Source organism: Echinops telfairi, unplaced genomic scaffold (genome assembly GCF_000313985.2).
Source record: "Echinops telfairi isolate 266 unplaced genomic scaffold, ASM31398v2 ScPeMD7_5426;HRSCAF=6270, whole genome shotgun sequence".
NCBI classification, from domain to species: domain Eukaryota; kingdom Metazoa; phylum Chordata; class Mammalia; order Afrosoricida; family Tenrecidae; genus Echinops; species Echinops telfairi.
Window position 1 is genome coordinate 696,957 of NW_022109325.1, and position 19,934 is coordinate 716,890.

Below are 19,934 nucleotides of genomic sequence, written 5' to 3' on the forward strand. Positions count from 1 at the left end.
GATGTATGTATGGATTGTGATAAGAATTGTAAGCGCCCCCAATAAAATGATTAAAAAAAAAAAAGCAAAAACACAACACCAAAAAGACATAACTGAAAATGGTTATCTGTTCCTCGACCACCCAGTTTTTGCCCTGACCTTGCCTTTTTATACAAAGTGGATAAGTTCAAAGTTAAATAATTTAAATAAGAAACACAATATTAAAAAAGTTTTTAACAACATTATGGCCCATATCTTGAGATTGATGAGGATCTGGATCTGTGGACACGGATGGGGAGAGGAGGTATGGGGGAATCCCCTTCCGTAAAATCAACTGGTAGCTGCTTTTCAGGAGTTTTTTCTCTTCTTTGCCTTTTTTCACTAGGACCTGGCTGGCTTAAAAAAACAAAAACCTAATGTGGTCTGCTGCTGGTGTTTCCTTAACTGTTTTCTAAAAGGGTTTACTAAATTATCATCAACAATCTATAATACAGTTAACCAGTTCCTTATCATGATGATTCTTTTCAAAAAACTCTTTCTTAGGACCCATGTTTTTTACCTAAAAACAGTACAAAAAGCCACAAAAACTAAGAAAAGTATAGCAAAACGCTTGGAACACAGCCGCAAAAGGGTTAAACAATGCCTACTAACAACGCCAACTAACAAACTAACACTGAGTGACTGAAATATGAACTGCTTTTGTTTACAAAAATCACGTGCATCGGGTTGAATCCAATGCTTTGTTTGAACTCCGATACACAATTTTCTTGACATTTCGTGTCGAAATCCAATTATCTTGAGATTTGATGCAGTCTAGTATGGGGTTCTACTGTACAATTCTTTTTGTGATAGGCTAATGTTCGATTACAAGGCTATCTAATTGATACAACTATTATTTAAATTTACCTATGGCCACTAAGAAAATCATTAGACATTGAATAATTTTACCCATGTCTTCAGAAAAAAATTGATCAAGCATGCAATTGAGATGCTTTGAGAATTACTGCCAATTGGATTGCAGAAACTAGAAACAAAGAGGAAGATACAGCAGTTGGAATATAGGGCCTTAGTTACAGCAATGAAGCTGAAGATAGCATGGCATAGTTTTGAAAGATTGATGTAAACTCATTGTAAATACCTTTTTTCAAAAACATAATATACACATGGACCTCTCCAAATGGAATATACAGAAATCAAATGGATTACATCTGTGGGAAGAGCCCTGGTTGTGAAGTGAGCTCTGGTGGAACACTGGTTATATGTTGGGCTGCTAACCACAAGGTCAGCAGTTCAAAACCACCAGTTTCTGAGTGGAAGAAAGATGGGGCTTTCCATTTCATTAAAGTGTTATAGTCTCAGAAACAGACAAGGGAAGTTTACCTGCCCTTTAGAGTCACTAAAAGTTGGCATGGACTAGAAGGCAGCGATTTTTTTTAAGTGGGAAGAAACAACAGAGAAATCTAATACCAGCATCTAAAATTAGGCTCTGTACTGATGGTAGAACAGATAATTGCTCTTATGTAAGATCAAGTTGAAGCTGAAGAAAATGAAAATAAGTTCAAGAGAGTCAAAGTATGACACTGATTATATCCCATCTAATTTTGAGAACATTTGAAGAACAGATTTAACACATTGAACACTAATGATAGAGCACCTGATGATTTGTGGGAAGACATCAAGTAAATCATATATGAATAAAGCAAATGGTCATTAAAAACACAGGAAAGACAGAGAAGGTCACAGTGGGTGTCCCAAGAAACTCTGAAACTTGCTCTTCATCATAGATTGTTCTTGTTGTTGTTAGGTCCCCTCCCATCAGTTCTGATCCAGAGTTCTGAACAACAGAACAGAATACTGGTCCTGCTCTAGTCTCCCAATTGCTCTAATGTTTGAGCCCATTGTTGCAGCCACTCTGTCAATATATCTGGTCAAGAGTCTTTCTCTCTTTTGCTGGCCCTCTGCTTTACCCTCTGCCATTTCCAGGGTCTGGTCTCTCCTGATAACTTGTTCAGAGTACATGTAGTCAAAGCAAGTGAAATAAATGATGAAGTGAAAGAATACATGGTATAGGAATTGATGGAATACCAGTTGAAATATTTCAAAAAGCTGATGAAGCTTTGGAAGCACCCACATCTCTATACCTAGAAATTTGGGAGACAGCTACTTGTTCAACTGACTGGAAGAGATCCATATTTGTACACATTAAATGAAAGTTCGCATGACCTAACATATTGTATCAACTATAGAGCAATAACATTAATATCACATGCATGAAGATCATTCAACAATAGCTCCAGCAGCATGCTGACAGGGAGATTACTGATGGTCAGAATGGACTAAGAAGATATGAAGCAAGGGTTATCATTGCTGATGTCAGCTAGGTCTTAGCTGAATGCTGAGAGCAGCAGAAAAAATGTTTATTTGTGTTTTATTGGCTATGCAAAGAAATCCGATGTGTGTAACATACGAAACTATGGATAGGCTTGAGAAAGGTGGGAATTCCAGGGGACATCATTGTGTTCATACAAGAGTTAAAAACGGATTAATAGGCAGTTGTGTGAACAAAACAAGGGCATATTGTATGGTTTAAAATTGGGAGAGGTATACATCACGGTTGGATCCTATCACCATATTTATGAAATCAGTATGGGGATCAAATAGAGAAATTCAATTATATGAAGAATGCAAGATGAGGATTAGAGGAAGGCCTATTCACAACCTGATCTATGCAGATGATACCACCTTGCTTGCAGAATGAAAGCGAGGAGGACTTGAAGTACTTGAGGATGAATATCAGGAATGACTTCCTTCAGTTTTATCGGAATAGAATCAAAATCTTCACAAAGGAGTCAATAGGAGTCAATATGATAAATGGTGAAAAGACTGAAGTTGCCAATGATTTGTCTTGCTTGGGTCCATAATCAATGCTCATGGAAGAAGCAGTCAAGAGAACAAATGATATATTGCATTAGGTAAATCTGCTGCACAAGACCTCTTAAAAGTGCTGAAAAGCAAGGATGTTACTTAGAGGACTAGGGTGTACCTGGTCCAACTCATGGTATTTTCAATGGCCTCATCTGCATGTAAAAGTTGGACACTGCATAAGGAAGATCGAAGAAGAATCCAGGTACTTGAATTATAAAGCTGCTGAAGAATATTGCCAAAAGAACAAACCAGTCTGTTTGGGTAGAAGTACATCTAGAATGTTTGTTAGAGTCAAGGATTGTGAGACTTTTTCATATGTACTGTAGACATGTTGTCAGGAGATTCCATTACCTGGATAAGGACATCATGAATGGTCAAATAGAGTGCTAGCCCCCAAAGAGTAAGATCTTTGAGAGGGTGAATTGTAACAGTGGTAGCAACAATGAGCTCAAACAAAAGAACAATTGTGAGTGTGGCAAAGGACCAGGTGGCGATTCATTTGACTCCACTGTCTTCCACAAAAAGAACAACAACAAATATCAAACAATAGATCTTGGCATTTAAGCATTCATATTTACACAAACAGAAAAAATATATATATCTGTGTTCCATTGCTTATGCATTTGAACAGATTGTGTGTGTCCATATATTCTTTATATATTAAAATTAAAGTTTCTTGATTAAGAGTCATAAGTTATTTTCACTACTCAAAATGCAGCAACCTCTCTGTACATAGTTAACTCTAAATGGTTGTATAAATATGTGCTCATTTTGATACAGATATTTATTTGACTGTGGACTATGCTGGTGGTGAAGACCACGATGGACTTCCAATTATAAAAACCCCTGTGAAGAGAACTATTGACAACTCAGGGAAGTATCTACTTCCACTGGATCTAGTACTGCTATAACAAAAATACCACAAATAGGTAGCTTAAAGAAAAAATGTTTTTTTTCCCTCAAGGTTTCTCAAGACTGAATGTCAAGTTTAAGCACCAGCTCTAAGCTAGCTGAAGGCTTATTCGCATGGCCAGCTCTGGAGGAAAATATTGTCCCTTTGCATTGTCTGTTTCTTATTTCCTTTGTGAACTTCATTTGGTGTGGCAAATCTGTGCATGCTTGAAGTTGTGCCTAATATACTCTGTTTTATATTTTAATGTTGTTAGGTGCCATCAATTTGATGCTGAAATATAGCAACCTATGCATAAAAGTACAAACAACAGTCAGGTTGTGAGTATTTTGTTCCTCTCTACATTGAGGTTTAATCCACACTGCAGACTACAATCCTTGATGTTCATTAGCAAGTGCTTCAAGTCCTCCTTACTTTCAGCAACCACAGTTGTGTCACTGACGTATCAAAGACTTCTTCCAATCCTGTTTCCACATTCTTTTTTTATAATCCAGTTTCTCTGATTATTTGCTCAGCATACAGATTGAATAATTAAGGTGGCAGGTTACAGCCCTGATTTTAAACCATGCAGTATTCTCTTGTTCTGTTCACACTGCTACATTTAATGTACAATTCCACATGGGCACAATGAAGTTGTCTATCTATAGTTTGTTATGATCACATAGTTGAATGCCATAGTCAATAAACACAAATAAATATAATTTTGGTATTCTCGGCATTCAGCCCAGATCCATTTGACATCAGCAATTGTATCCCTTGCTTCAGATCCTCTTCTGAAATCAGTCTGAACCTGTGGCAGTGAATGTACTGCGACAACTATGTACTATGCCCTGTGAATGTACTGCTACAACTATTGTTGAATGATTTTCAAACCATGTGATATGAATGTTTATAATCTATAATTAGTTCATTATGTTAGGTCATTTCACCATTATTTGAAATAGGTACTGTGATAGGTTTATTGTGCCAAATAGGCCAAAATGAACATGTGGGCAGAGCTTAATCAGGCTGCAGCTTGATTGGAGGGCAACCAAGATAAATAAAGACTGCTGGCAACCTTTCTCTCTCTTGCTTCCTGTTGTTCGAAGCACAGTGTTGCTGCTTGAGCTACCCTTTGACCCAATCGTGTGCTACACTACCTGTGGGCCAAGCCAACCCATGGATCCTGTTACTAGAGCTTGAGGCTCCTTTGAGACCTGCTTTTGCCATGCCGCTGGCACTTACATTGCTTGAACTTGAGGCTGGTGAAACCTGTCTCTGTGCATAGCTTGAGTTCAAGATCCCATGGAGTCTACTTTGCTAAGCTCCTGTGCTACTGGCTGTTGATGACCCACCCTGCTGTCTCCTGCCTGCAGGCAGATTCTGTCTGTCTTGCCTGAGGGAAGACATGGCTGTCTGCTTCCTTGACCTTGGACTCAGCAGGCCATGTGAGTTGAAGGACTTTCAGTATATTAACTGTTCCATGAAAGTGAGTTGAACTGAACCTTCTGTACTTCTGTGTGGAGTAATTAGCTATTATATTCCTCCTCAATGTGTAAATCTCTCCTTTTAATATATATAGTCATAAGTGTACAGATTTTGTTTCTCAAGAGAACCCTGACTAACACAGGTACAAATATGGAATTCTTCCAGTCAAGAGGTCATTTTATAGAGTAGAACTATTCCTTAGGGTTTCTGAGACTGTTAATCTTTACAGATCAGACAACCACAACTTTCTTCCACAGAGCTGTTATTGCCTTTGAGTGACTGATCTGGTGGTTTGCAGCCCAAATTCAATGAAAGGAATAATAATAATATATTTAGAAAGTACAAGTTTACTGCAAAAATCAAGAGGAATGAAATTAACATGATTGAACCAGAAAGTAAAATTAACTATATAACATAATATATATAACATGATAAATTATATATAATAAACATGACGTGTATCTGGCAATGCATTAGATATGCATTGGCTGAATTAAACTATATCACTAAATGCCTTAGAATGCCATCTTGAAATAAACATCTGTACCGAATCATGGATATTTGAAAGTAAGACACTTAAATTGAAGTGATAAAGAAAGATTGAAAATAAAACTGTGAGTAAAAACATCAAGGGAACATAATAAAAGTGAAAGTTCAAGGCATATTGTTATTAAAAAGAGCAACGAAAACCATATTCTTGGCTGTGGATCAATTTCAACCCATAGAAACCCTGCTTCCAAGATATATTAGACCTTCCTTTTAGGGTTTCAATAAGGTTGTAATAGTAAAGGAAGGGGTGTCATGGGATAAGCTTTTAGCAGCTAAACACAAAATCAGAGAATAGCATTCCTTCAGGGGTCGGCTTCTGTAGACTTATAGCTTCTGAAACGCTGTCTAGGGCTCCGTCCTGGGAGTCAGAATTGACTCAAGGGCAGTAGGTCAGAGTTTTTGTTTGATTATGCTTTGAGCTTGATCCTGGTCAACTGCCACATCTCTCTCCCACAGAGCTGCGAATGGACTCACGGGGCAGATCAAAATGTACTCTGATATCTTGCTGCTATAAATTTGAAAGATCTAAAATTGTTTTGCAGAGAAGTTTAACAACATTCATTAGCATTTATAATATAAAATACATTTTGACAAATTATAGTGCTTGGAATATTTCTCATGACATGCAGGCCATACAAAATTAACAACATTGTGTTCCATTGATAAAAACAATGAAAATGGTAAATTATAAACCCTAGGGCAGTAAGTGCATAAATTGTTCCACACAACACAGTATTTACATTCTCAACATAAGGCTTATATGCTTTAGTCATTTATTCCACTCAGTGAAAATTATGTATAAAAATTCTGTTAAATATGGTTGTGGTAACACAGTGGTAACTAATGTTTTTTGCCTTCACTGAATTTGAAGTGTTGGAGTGGTGAGAGATTAAAAAAATTCAAGTTTGAGTATGTTGTATGTTGTGCCTACTGCCCTGGAGTGGACTCATAGAGACAACATATGGCGTAGTCATGCTCCCTTGGCTTTCACAGACATCAAGTCTTTATGGGAAGAGAAAGGCTCATCTTCCGAAGGAGCAGCTGGTAGATGCAAATGGCTGACTTTGGTGTTAGGCTACTCTATGTAACCCAGTAGTAAGTCACCAGGGCTCTCTACGTAGTATGTTTCTAAAACCAAACTCATCGCCATCAAGTCGATTATGACTAACAGCAGCCTGTGGGACAGGGTAGAACTCCCCCTTTGGGTTTCCTAGACTATAACTCTTTTCACAGTAGAATGCCTGCCTTTCTCCCTCAGAGAGGCTGGTAGTTTCAAACGACTGACCTTGGAGTTAGCAGTGCAGCACAAGATCACTATGCCACAATAGTGATCAATACTATGACGGAGACAATCAAGAAGAGGAAGGAGACAGAGAGTATGGTGTTGAAAGTTCATTATATTAAAGAAGCCAATGCCAAGAAAACATTTACCCAATGAGTGTACAAATGCCAGTAACAAATGAAACCAATCTTTTTTTTCATATCTATTTTAATGAATAGCAGTTTTTAAAAAATTTGTTCCTACATAGCCACTCGTTCTTCCAAGCACTAAAAATAACTGTAACCCATTGTTTTCTTTACTATTCAAAATCGTTCACCTCCTAAAGATCTTATTGTGATTAATCTATTCTCGTGAAAGTTGCATGACATTTATTATTTTTAAAGAGGTAAAAGGAAAAATGATGTTTTATGGATTTGTACAATTAATTAGGCAGCACTGTACAAGTTTTCTGATCAGCTACCTTCAATTCATACCGAGACTCTTAGTCTAAGCTCAGGCTCCAATGAGAAATGTGAGAGCAAGCAATAAAAGTTCCCTGAAAGTAGTATTGGGAGCACAGAAGATGAATATAAATGAAAAGAAATGGAAGCGCAATACAAAAAAATCTATGGTTCTAGAGGAAGATTTTTTCATGATCCAAACATGTTCGCTTCATGATTCCATGATGAATATTCCTTTTTGTTGAGTCTATTAAATAAGCTCAGGCTAAGAAGCATGGAAAACTAGGCAAAAAGGAAGTCAATAATTCTGAAGACAAACATGAAAGAAACCAGTCTACCAGGTAAGAAATATCTTAATTCCCTCTGAAATGTTTAAGGAACACACGTATGCACAATCATCTCATGTTCCGAGACAATTATTATGTGTGAAAGTCACAGCTCTACTTCACCCCATATTGAACTATTTAAAACCATCAAATTAACAGAAAACATTTATGATTGTAGAAAATCTGTTGAACTGAAGAAAACAAGTAAGTTTTTTAGGACATTATAGAGACTGTGCCATTTTCTGATGTGATTTCATTAAAAGGTGCTCTTGAAGGATTGCAGTGAATGAGACATCTGAAGGTCACCCGCAATGAAATGAACATTGTCAGAAAAGACACGTTGCCTATCATTTCTGTCCCACTGCCTCTTCTTGAACTTAGAGCAATCTCGTCCATCTTCTAAACTGTCCTAAAATTAGCCTATGTTTTAACATCCTGTCTTCCATGCATGTATAGATATTTTTTCTACAAATAAAACTACATAATTTGAAAAATTCTCTAAGGAGTTTTAATAAATGGTGAATTAAACAGATAATCAAATATTATTTTAGAAACTTGAGACTGATTTTTAAAAATCTGTTTCATTAATTTGGTTTAGGGTTTGTCATTGAAAAGTCTTTATCCTATTCTTTTTTTTCATGCACATCCATTACACACAGTTATGGTTGGGAAAATTGCATATGTTAAACTAAGATATGTTTTCAATGCAACTATGCGAAAGCTAAAATTTTGAACTCAGCAGGGACCTCTAGAGTTGTAAGCACATCAAAATTTATAGCCGCATCTTCTGTATTGTTCTATCCCTTACCAATGAAATGCTAATGACCATGGCTACTATTTCAATTCAACTAGAAATCAAATGCTGTCTCTGGAGAAGCATTCCTCCTTTAACAGTATTGTTGTGCAAAATGCTTTGTTTCCTCTCAAAATATTCTGAGTATGCTTTTCATTTTGTTAAGCATAAAAGTTATAAGAAAACAAATAGATTTGAAAAATTCATTGGAAATGCAATTCCATATAAAAGACAGAGATCTTACCGCTTCTCTCAGGCCTCAGCAAAGCTTTCGGCTTTTTCTTCTGACTTCCACCTTCATGAAGGGCCTTGAACCACTCTCGCAATCTGCTTGCTACTTCCCTGAACTCCAGGTCACTGCATGCTAAAAGCAGAGAAAACATGTATTTTAAATATATTATTCACATATTTGAATAGGATCTTAGCAAAATGCCAATGGTTTTTCTTCAATTACACAAGAAAACTGAAAAGTAAAACTTAAAGTAAAAAGAATTGTTTTTCAACGTCCTGAAACATAAAGTAAATTGAACAAAATAGGTAATATAATGATAATCTAAGACTTAACAAATAAATATCTTTTGAATTCTACTTCTATTCCTCATTGAAATATATCACCTGATTAAGGAGCCCTATTGTTGACATCACATTTATTGAGTCAGAACAATTTTTTTTTTTTCAGAATAATTTTTTACAGAGCACTGTTATTATAGTGAGATGGTCATTTATCTGGTCAATTAAGAAATGAAAATCTAAGAAAGCTGCTTCTAAATTTATTATTGATGATGTCCACTATAGTCTGCTGTGATTTAGAATTCTACATTTGCATATTTAGATACCTAAAAAAGTTCAATTATATATAGTGATTGTGTATATGTTTAAAAGAATATGACACATTATATACTTTTATATTTAAATATATATAAAGCACATAAACTATATCATGTTTCTATTATAAGAATGTAATTTTTGCAAACTTTAATATTTGTTATTGCCGTCTAGTGCCATCCAGTCAGTCCCAACTCTTAGTGACTGTATGTACAACAGGAAGAATCATTGGGTAGTCCTGCCACCTCTAGTCCTGGGCTTCCTCACGATTGTGACTGTTTGAGTCCACTGTTGGCAGCCACTGTGTCCACCTATCTCAGTGAGGTTTTTCGTCTATTCTGTGACTTTCTGCTTTAGCAAACAGTGTGCACTTCTCCAGTAATTAATCACTTCTAAAAATATGTCCAAAGCATATGAGACAAAGTCTTACTATCCTTGCTCTAAAGGGCATTCTGGCTGTATTTATTTCAAGAGTAGTTTAATAACCTGGCAACCTATGGTACATATAATATTCTCTGTAAACACCACAGCATAAAACCATCAATGTTTCATCTTTATTCCTTTTTCTCATGCATAAGTAATTGAAAATACTATAAACTGATTCAGGCAAACTTGAAGCATAAAGAAGTTTTGGGTTTTTTTCTTTCCTTTTTAACATTTAAAAAATGTCTTTTGTAGCAAATTTTCCCAGTGCAAAATATTGCTTGATCTATTGAATGGAACCTCCACTGACATTGAGAACCTCTGCCCTCCACCAAAAAAAGAAAATCATTAACAACTTCAATAGCATGTCCTTTTACCCAATTGTTGATTATTGGTATAGTTGTGAGAATTTCTGTTTTCTTTACGTCGAGGTGTATTAAATAAATATTAAATTATTTCCGTAGTAAAAACATTACTCTTTAGAGCATTTTGACAAGTAACAGCAGAAGTGTTTTTGTGTCTTTGGGTGGACTATGGAGAGGGAGGAAAGAGAAGTGGTATATAACCAGATAGACCAAGGCCAGGAAGTGATGGAGGTAGTAACTATCAAACACTCATCTGCAAGTTCAATCTGAAACTAAAGAAAATGGAAATAAGTAAATCCAAAATCTAACACACTGCCATTGAAGCAATTCTGACTTACCTTTCCTCTGCAGAGCCCAGTAAGTCAGAGTTTATGAGGCTGTAAATATATATGTGTGTATACAGACTGCTTCCTGCAGAATACTGGTTATAAGAATGAAAATATGACCTGGGATATATTCCATCTGCATTTAGAGACCATCTCAAGCATGGATTTCACACACTGAACATTAATGACAAAAGACCAGACCAGTTGTGAAATGAAATCAAGAATGTTACACATGAAAAAAGTAAAAGGTCATTAAAGAGACAATACAGAACACGAATATCAGAGGAGATTCTGAAACTTGCTCTTAAATGTAAAGTTGTTACAGAGAATGGTGGAAATGATGAAGCAAAAGAGATGGGCAGAAGATCTCAAAAAGTTGCTGGAGGAGGCAGAGTATTATCAGGAAATATGCAAACGCCTGAAGCTAGAACACCAAAAAGGGTAGTATTCACTTGATATTTCTCAAACTAAAGGAACTGACGAAAAACTTCAGGCCTGGAGTTGAAATGCTGAATTACTCTATGTGCAACATTTTGAATGTCCTGGGCAGTACCACAAGAACATGCAAGAAATATACAGAGTTACTGTAGCAAAACCAATTGATTAATATTCAACCATCTTGAGAAATAACATGAGGTTATTGAATGAAGAATCTGAAGCTTCATTCTAAGCATTATATATAAAAAAATGAAGTTCCAGAAATGGAAAGATTACCAATTGAGATCTTTCAACAGAAGAATGTAAGGCAGGAAATGTTCACTTTTCAAGGTGAAGACATTTAAAAATCTGCCACCTGGCCAACCAGTTGGAAGAGATTCATATCTGTGATCATTCCAAAGAATGATCCAACAGAATGTAGATATTCTTTTTCAAAATTACTAAAATTTCATATACTGGTAAGTAAAATTTTACTGAATACAATTTTAAATGTTTGCAGCAGTACATCAACAAGCAACTGCTGGAAATTCAAGCTGAATTCAGAAGAGGACATGATGTGTGGAATATACTTGTGGATGTGAGATGGATTTGGGCTGAAAGCAGAGAATATCAGAAAGAGATTTGTCTGTGTTTTACTGACTATGAAAAGGGATTAAACTGTGTGAATCATAGCAGATTATGGATAACATTGTAAAGTCTGGGAATTGCAGACCACTTAATTATGCTCATGCAAAACCTATACATAGGTCAATAACTCATTGTTCAAACAAAGGGATACCACGTGGTTTAAGAATCAGGAAAGGTGTTTACCAGTGTCATATCCTTTCACTACATTTAACCAATGTGTATGCTGAGCAAATAATATGAGAAGTTGGAATCTATGCAGATGGATATGTCTTCAGTACTGGAGAAAGATTCAATAACAACCTGAACTACGTAGATGACATGACCTTGTTTGCTGAAAGAGGATTTGAAACCCTTAGAGATGCAAATCAAAGACTACAGACTTCAGTACGGGTGTCTTAGAACTCAACATAAACAAAAGGACTAAAAAATGGACAAATAAGTAGCATTACAATAAATGGATAAAAATTGACAGTATAAAGGATTTTCATTCTACTTGGATCTTCAATCAGTATTCGTGTGGAAATCAAATGACATATGTCTGACACAAAATGCACTATCAGTCTATTATGACTCACAGTGACACCATCGGGCAGAATAGAATTGCTCCTTAGGGTTTCTGAAACTATACAACTCCACAGAAGAACTCTGGTGGTGTAGTGGGTTATGCATTACATAAGATTAGCATTTACACGAGACCAGCAGTTCAAAACCACAAAACGCTTTCTGCAGCTTTATGAGATTTTCTGCTCTCGAGGATTTTTCGCCTCAGAAAACAAATGGGGTTTATATGGTTGCTTTGAGTTGGAATTGACTTTGAAACCGCTGCAGAAGCACACAAGCACATCTTTCTCTAATGGAGGGATGATGGCTGTGAACCAGGCTTGCTCTCAGCAGCTCAACACTTACAGGACAGCACCCTGAGGGCTCCTCCTCAAACAAAAAGACCTCTTTCAAAAAGTGTTAAAAAGCAAAGCTATCACTTTGGGGAATAAAGTTAGCTTGACAAAAACACATGATTTTTTCGATAGCCTTATACATTGAACACTGAATAAAATCTGAGAGAGAGTTGAATTTTGATTTGAATTACGGCATTCGTAAAGAATACTGAATCCAGTATAGATGATATCCTTGAATTGAGAATCCAAAGGTCAGAAGTTCAAATCACAAGTTCCAATCATCAGCTGCTCTGCTTGCGAAAGAGGAGGCACTTAGCTTCTGTAAATATTTACAGCCTTATAAATCTTACATTTTCCCGAAAGGGACCTTGCCATTTGGAATACACATGACAGCAGTGCATTGGGTCAAAAGAAAGCACAAATTTGCCTGCAAGTAGATGGCAAGAATGCTCCTTAGAGTCAGGTGAGGCTTTGTCGTAAGGTGAATCGGCACTGCAATAATGGGATCAAACATGGCTATGGCAGTGTTTCGTTCTGCTGTAGTATTGATTGGAATAACACTGACATTACCGTACAACAACAAATATGGTATATTAGAAAACTGATGTAAAGGGTGTTGGTCAGGATTATAGCCAAATTTTGAATTCAGAAAGTTTTACTTCAAAGTCTAAAATCTTACTTTTGCTGGCAAACAGACCCAGCCATCTCAAAGGGAAGTAACAATGTAGTATGCTCCAATTTAGAGCAAGCAATTCAAGAATGTTTTCAATCAAAGCCTGCAAACTTCCATTTCATTAAGTTGTGATTATAATGATGAAATGATCTTCATGCAAAGATGTATCATGATGGCAAAATCCAGTTTTAGGAAACAATAAAACAAAACCTATCTTACTTTATCAAAACCTATCTTCTTTACTTTAATGGAGTCATATTTCCTCAAACCTAATGCTTATTTCCAATTAAAAACAGATCACAGATATATTATTGAGCAATAAACTACAGAACATACCACAACACATTCGACATCAGCTGACAATGGCCCAGCATGGAGATTACTCAAGAAGACAGACATCACTGTCAAGCTTTTCTTAACAAAGAGGGCATTGTTGATGCCATTGTTATCATTGTATCTCTTTGTAAACTGTGATGCAAACAGTCCTTGTTTGGAAAAAGGAAATACTTAGATTAAATTATTTTAAAATATGAAATTATTTTAGGATGGTTATATGGTTTGATGTGTCTCCCCAAAATATATGTTGGAATCCTACACTGAATATTGTAGAGAGGAGTCCCGTGATGATGCAAATAGGCAGCTGACCAATAGCTGAAAGGTGGTGATTCAAACCTACTGAAGTGCCTTGGGAAAAAAGGGCTAGAAGTTTACTTCCAAAGATCACAGCCTTGAAGGTACAATCGAGCGCAGGACTACTCTGCACACACGGGTTTGGCACGAATCTGAAATGACTAGTTGTCAATGGGTTTGGTTTGGATTTATACATGTATTATCTAAGGCACTGCATTGTAACACAAGGTAGTTTGATCACTTTTCACAATATAATCTTATATTTTCTTAACAAGGCAACACCAGTTATGGGGGTGTCCTAAAATCAATCTCTTCTAAAAGGGAGAAAAATAAAAGAGAGGAGTTCTGATAAACACAGATATGAGCAAGAATACATGTAGAAGACAGATGCCGTATGATGCTTGCCAAAGAACAGAGGAATGTCGAGGCTCCAGAAACAAAAACAATGGTATTCCCTTGGTGCTAACAGAGAGACACAATGCACCAACAATTTTCCCAAATAGCCATTGTGCTGAATTCAGACCCCTAGGCACCTAAATTGTGAGAAAATAAAATTCTGTTTTTCATAGCCACCCAATTGTGTTATTTATGTTACATAAGAAATATTCTGCATACTGGATAGGAAAATAAAATTCCCATTTCACTGGGTACTGAACCCTTTAGTTCAGGAAATACACTCAAGATTTCACTGGAGTAGAATCAACAAGACCTCCCTCCACAGATATTTGACTGTCATCACTGGTTTGCTATAGTTTTTTTTCCCAGAAGAACTAATTAATATCTACTCTTCATATTTTATGATGAATTACACAGACCGCTACTCCATAGATGTTTTTCCCTAGATATAATACGTTGCTTCCATACATTAAGAAATGCTTTTAATAATACATTTTTTCTTTTTTTATTCATTTTATTAGGGGCTCATATTAGGGGCTCATATCACAATCCATACATACATCAATTGTGTAAAGCACATCTGTACATTCATTGCCCTCATCCTCAAAACATTTGCTCTCCACTTAAGCCCCTGCATCAGCTCCTAATTTTTTCCCCTCCTCCCTGGTACCCCCTCCCTCATGAACCCTTGATAATTTATAAATTATTATTTTGTCATATCTTGCACTGCCCGACGTCTCCTTTCACCCACTTTTCTGTTGTCTGTCCCCCAAGGAGGAGGTTATATGTAGATCCTTGTAATCAGTTCCCCCTTTCCAACCCACCCTCCCTACATTGTTTTCATTTGATTTCAATATCAAGACTGAGAGGGTAAGATTATCTTAAATTTTTGTAGCGATGAAAACCGAGACAAAGAAATCAAATTACTGCCTTAGATTTAATAACTGGAGGTTCACTAGAACAGTGCTTGGTACTCATTGATTAAATAGATTTATACTCAATGTGGATACCAGAATCATAAATTACAATTGTTTAGTAACTATATATTTAAATTAAATTACATAAGTGGACAGCTTATTTAGAAATTATGTCTGGTGTTGTCTCAGAGATAGGTATGGGTTTCTGCTAGACCTGTTATATTCCAGTAACCTTATTCTGCTGCACTAATACCAAACATATGCAACACACACACATATGCCTTAGAGAATAATTCCTAGTCATGATTACTTCAATCAGTGTGTTCTGTATATCAAAACAATGTTAAAATCTTAAGCGATATATATTTTAAATTTTGAAAGTACAATGAATCTTCTGAATTGCTACAAATCATATACTTTTATTAAAACATGATGTACAATTTCTATAGCCATTAAAGAACATTTATATTCACAAGTGGGTTTAAAATATTGTGACTCATAAAAAACTTGCTTTTGATGACCATCATAAAGAAGGAGGAGTTATACACAAAGAGGTATTTTATTCCAACATTGGAAAGCATGTCGTGAATGTTGATTCTCCAAGAATGCATTTGGAAGGTAAGAATGCATTATTCATTTCAGGCTGACAATCAGTGACATTTTGGGTTATAAAAATGTGTCTCTGAAAAGCCAGAACAACTAAGAAGGGAACCAAGTGACACAGGGACAGAAACGTACAACACAAGTGTCTTAAAGATGACAATCTTGGGAGGAATATTTAGCTTCCTACAAAACAGATAAACCCATTACTGTCCTCAGAGTAAGAATAATTATTATTAGGTTGGACCAAAACTTTTAAAAACTCAAGAATTTTAATCACTATAAATCATCAAATATTTGCTGATCTCTTCTTAAACTTATCTATGATATTTAGTAATAATATAACTAAAAAGACAATTAAAATTCCATACCTAAAGTTATTACAAATTTACATTTCTGGAAGAGGCTAAGACATATGTTTATTTAACTAATCTGAGTGAACATAGGACAATTTTTGTTCTTTCTATAAAAGTGCAAATAAACTGTATAAGTGATCAGAGGAAACAGTATTCCACTAATTTTAATAGCTATTCTTTGGGAGACTACAGAACCATGAACTAATTCAGTAAATATACTGATTAGAAAGGAGATTTAGCTTCATTGGATGAGGGGATTTCACGTTGCTCTCAGTGGCTAGTGGCTGTCTCTAATGTTGCCGTCACCTTTATCTGGCCGAGATGAGACAAATATCATAAATTAAAAGATTTTGTAAGTGTTCTTTGACTGGTGCACATCTTCTGGTGTCATAGACCATAGTTTAAAACTAAAATTTATTTTGTATGATTTACTAAGCTCTTCTTCAAGCGTGTGTGTTTTCAAGTATATTTTAAATCTTTGTGTATTTTTTTCTGATCAAACAAAATCAAATTACCTTGAAAACTATCATTCATAATTGTACTTTGTGCAAGTGACAAAAAGGAGAATAAGATTTTCTCATTGGTATTTCAAGTTGGTCTGAGGATGTCCAATCTAAAAGCAATAGAGCTAGCTTGAGAGGGAAACAAATTTAAAAAGATATCAGTCAACTCCACTACTGCATTTCCCAAGGTATGAATCACATACCTTGGAGAATAGTTATATTTTGCTTCATGTAAAAGCATTTCACACTCAAATAAGTTTAATAAAAACAGAGCTGATATTTTCTTACAGATTTAAATTCTGCAGAATATAGTCAGGCTTCTTAATATGCTTTCAATCAAGCTGAGGTGGCAAAAGGTTGAGGAGTTGGCTGCTAAAAAGCCTGTGGTCTGATTCCCTCAGAGGTTCTGCAAGAGAAAAGACCCAGTGATCCGCTCCCATAAACCATGGGCAGTTCTAATGTTGAGTTTGAATCAACTCACACAACAAGAGCAATACAATATGCAGGACAGTGAAATTTCAATATTTTAACCACAGAACTACGGGCACTACTTTACCTATGGGCACTACTGGTCTATGCTTTCTTTTTGGGCAGGGGGGAATGTCTCTTTACAAAAGGAAAATAGAACTACTTGTCATATCTTGTTCATGTATGCCTAATTTTATGCACAGGAAATATACATGGATAATAAATAAGATTTCAAAATCCTGTACCAATGTGTGAATGGATGGATGGATGGACAAATGGTTAAATCAATGGAGACTGCGCTGTTAGTGTTTTCTATATTTCCTTTGAGATTCTCATTTTCTTATAAAGTTCTTATCATTCATAATATTGCTACTTAAATATGTCGATGTTTATCTTATATAATAGTGGATACACAGAATGAAAATATGTTATGATACAGGCCTAAACCAGATACATAATTCAAACATAGCCCTGAAACCTAATAGGTTTTCCTTATCCAAAGAATAAATTTTGGTCATGCTTATATCTATGATAGAGTAAAAATACATGTCTAATGTAATTAGATAGAAGACAAAAGTAATACAGACCCATGCAGATTATTATTTATCTGCTAGACTGCAAGATTAATCTTTAATGGCAATAGAAAGGTTGTATAAGGTTAGATAGAATAAAAAAATGCATATTTAACTAGATGAATTGCATTCAGCAGCCTTCTAAGAACTGTTTTTACTCTTACATACTATTAAGAGAATACCTGCTATTTCAATCTTCTAGTCACCATTAAAATATTACTACGAAGTAAAAATGAAGTTGCAAAGCTCAAAGGTTAGAACATTCAGCAATTATAATTTTTTTAAAATGAATACTTTGCAAAAGCAATACATCTAAGTATGAAGCAAATGGAAGAATCTTTAAAGTAGAGTACACCATATACGTTTCAGAAATTGCCTTACAATAAATAGTAACCAATTATATTCTGGTTACTCTATCATATTTTGTAAACCATTTTCTTACACATAGAGTAAGAGAGACTTCTGGGGAGATGGCGGATCAGGGGACCCACACACTCTGAGAACTCTTTCGAACAAGGTGGGTTTGGTGCTGAGTGGAAGGAGTCTGGTGAGTGAAATAGCCCCCCCACCCCACCCCGGGACAGAACCCCACCCCCATCCCATGCATTTGTCCTGAGCTGGGGCCTTGGTGATCCAGGATCTGATTCTTGGGACATCTCGGGTCATTAGGCTGCCACCACAGTCATGACTAACTATAGCCCCACTCCATCCCCAGACTGGACCCTGCGCCCAGAGTAACTTGCCTGCTCTGCTGAGACATGCGCAGAGGTGGCAGGATCCCCTACAGCAGCTGCCCAACTAGGAGGTAAGTTTCCCTTTCCCGTGGTTCCCCTCTCCCCACATGGCAGCAATGTGCCCTTGGGCCCATGTCGCTCCCTGCTCATGGATCGGAAAGCTTAACATAGTAAAGATTACAATCTTACCGAAAGCACTTTACAAGTTCAATGCTGTTCCAATACAAATACCATCAACCTTCTTCAAAGAATTGGAAAAACTGATCACCAATTTCATATGGAGAGGGAAGAAACTCAGAATTAGCAGAGAACTCCTCAAGAAGAAGGGCAAAGTTGGAGGACTCGCCTTACCCAATTTTAATGCCTATTAAAACAGCTACAGTGGTCAAAACAGCGTGGTACTGGCACAACAACAGACACTCAGACCAGTGGAAAAGAATAGAAAGCCCAGGAATAAAACCATCAGCATATAGACAACTGATCTTCGACAAGGGTCCCAAAACCACCAAGTGGGAAGCAGATGCCCTTTTTAACAAGTGGTGCTGGAAACAATGGATATCCACATGTAGAAAAATAAAACAAGACATTTACCTCACCCCATGCACAAGAATAAACTCAAGGTGGATCACAGACCTAGAAGTTAAACCCCAAACCATCAGGACCACCAAGGAAGGAATTAGAACTAACCTCAGAGCACTGACCCAGGGAACTCATAGGCTTACTGCAATAGGGAAGGGTACACACACAGGTGAACTGGAAATCGACAAATGGGATTTAATAAGAATAAAACACCTGTGCACCTCAAAAGACTTCACCAGGAGGGTGACAAGACAACCCACAGACTGGGAGAGGATTTTTAGTAATGACACATCGGACAAAGGGCTCATTACGAAAATCTACAACACCATCATGACCTGCAAAAAGAGGAAAACAGTTAACCCCCTAAGGAAGTGGGCAAAAAAACTGAAAAGAGCTTTCACTAGGGAGGAGACCCTGATGGCCAATAAGCATATGAGAAAGTGTTCCAGGTCATTAGCCATACGAGAAATGCAAATCAGCCACTGTGGAAAGCAATCTGGAGATACTTAAAGAAAATGGAAATTGATCTACCTTATGACCTAGTCATGCCTCTACTGGGCATATACCCAGTGGAAGCAACAAATAAAACACGACCAGTCATCTGCGCTCCAATGTTTATTGCGGCACAATTCACAATCGCAAAGACTTGGAAACAGCCTGTTTCCATCGATAGATGAGTGGATCAGTAAACTCTGGCACATACACACGATGGAGTACTATGCAGCACTGAAAAGCACAGACGATCACATGAAACACGTAGTTTTGTGGGAAGAGCTGGAAGGAATGATGTTAAGTGAGGTAAACCAAACTCAAAAGGACAGGTATAACATGAGTCCCCTGAGGTTAGAACAATCAGCACGCCAGGAATAGAAGAATAAACACCTAACTCGCAATAAGCGGGTGGAAGCATAGATAGTTGGGGGGAGGGCAGACCA

The 19,934-nt window shown here is 36.5% G+C and overlaps 1 protein-coding gene across 1 annotated transcript in view; it reads right to left on the reverse strand.

Moving 5' to 3' along the window:
- The window catches only part of SPOCK3 (SPARC (osteonectin), cwcv and kazal like domains proteoglycan 3), a 253,756-nt gene that overhangs the window by 55,496 nt on the left and 178,326 nt on the right, over positions 1 to 19,934 (reverse strand). The window contains exons 5-6 of the mRNA XM_004717292.2: positions 10,623 to 10,629; positions 8,916 to 9,035 (exon numbers count right to left, since the gene is read on the reverse strand). Coding sequence (XP_004717349.1) covers positions 8,916 to 9,035; positions 10,623 to 10,629 — 127 coding nt within the window. The remainder of the gene's footprint in view (positions 1 to 8,915; positions 9,036 to 10,622; positions 10,630 to 19,934) is intronic.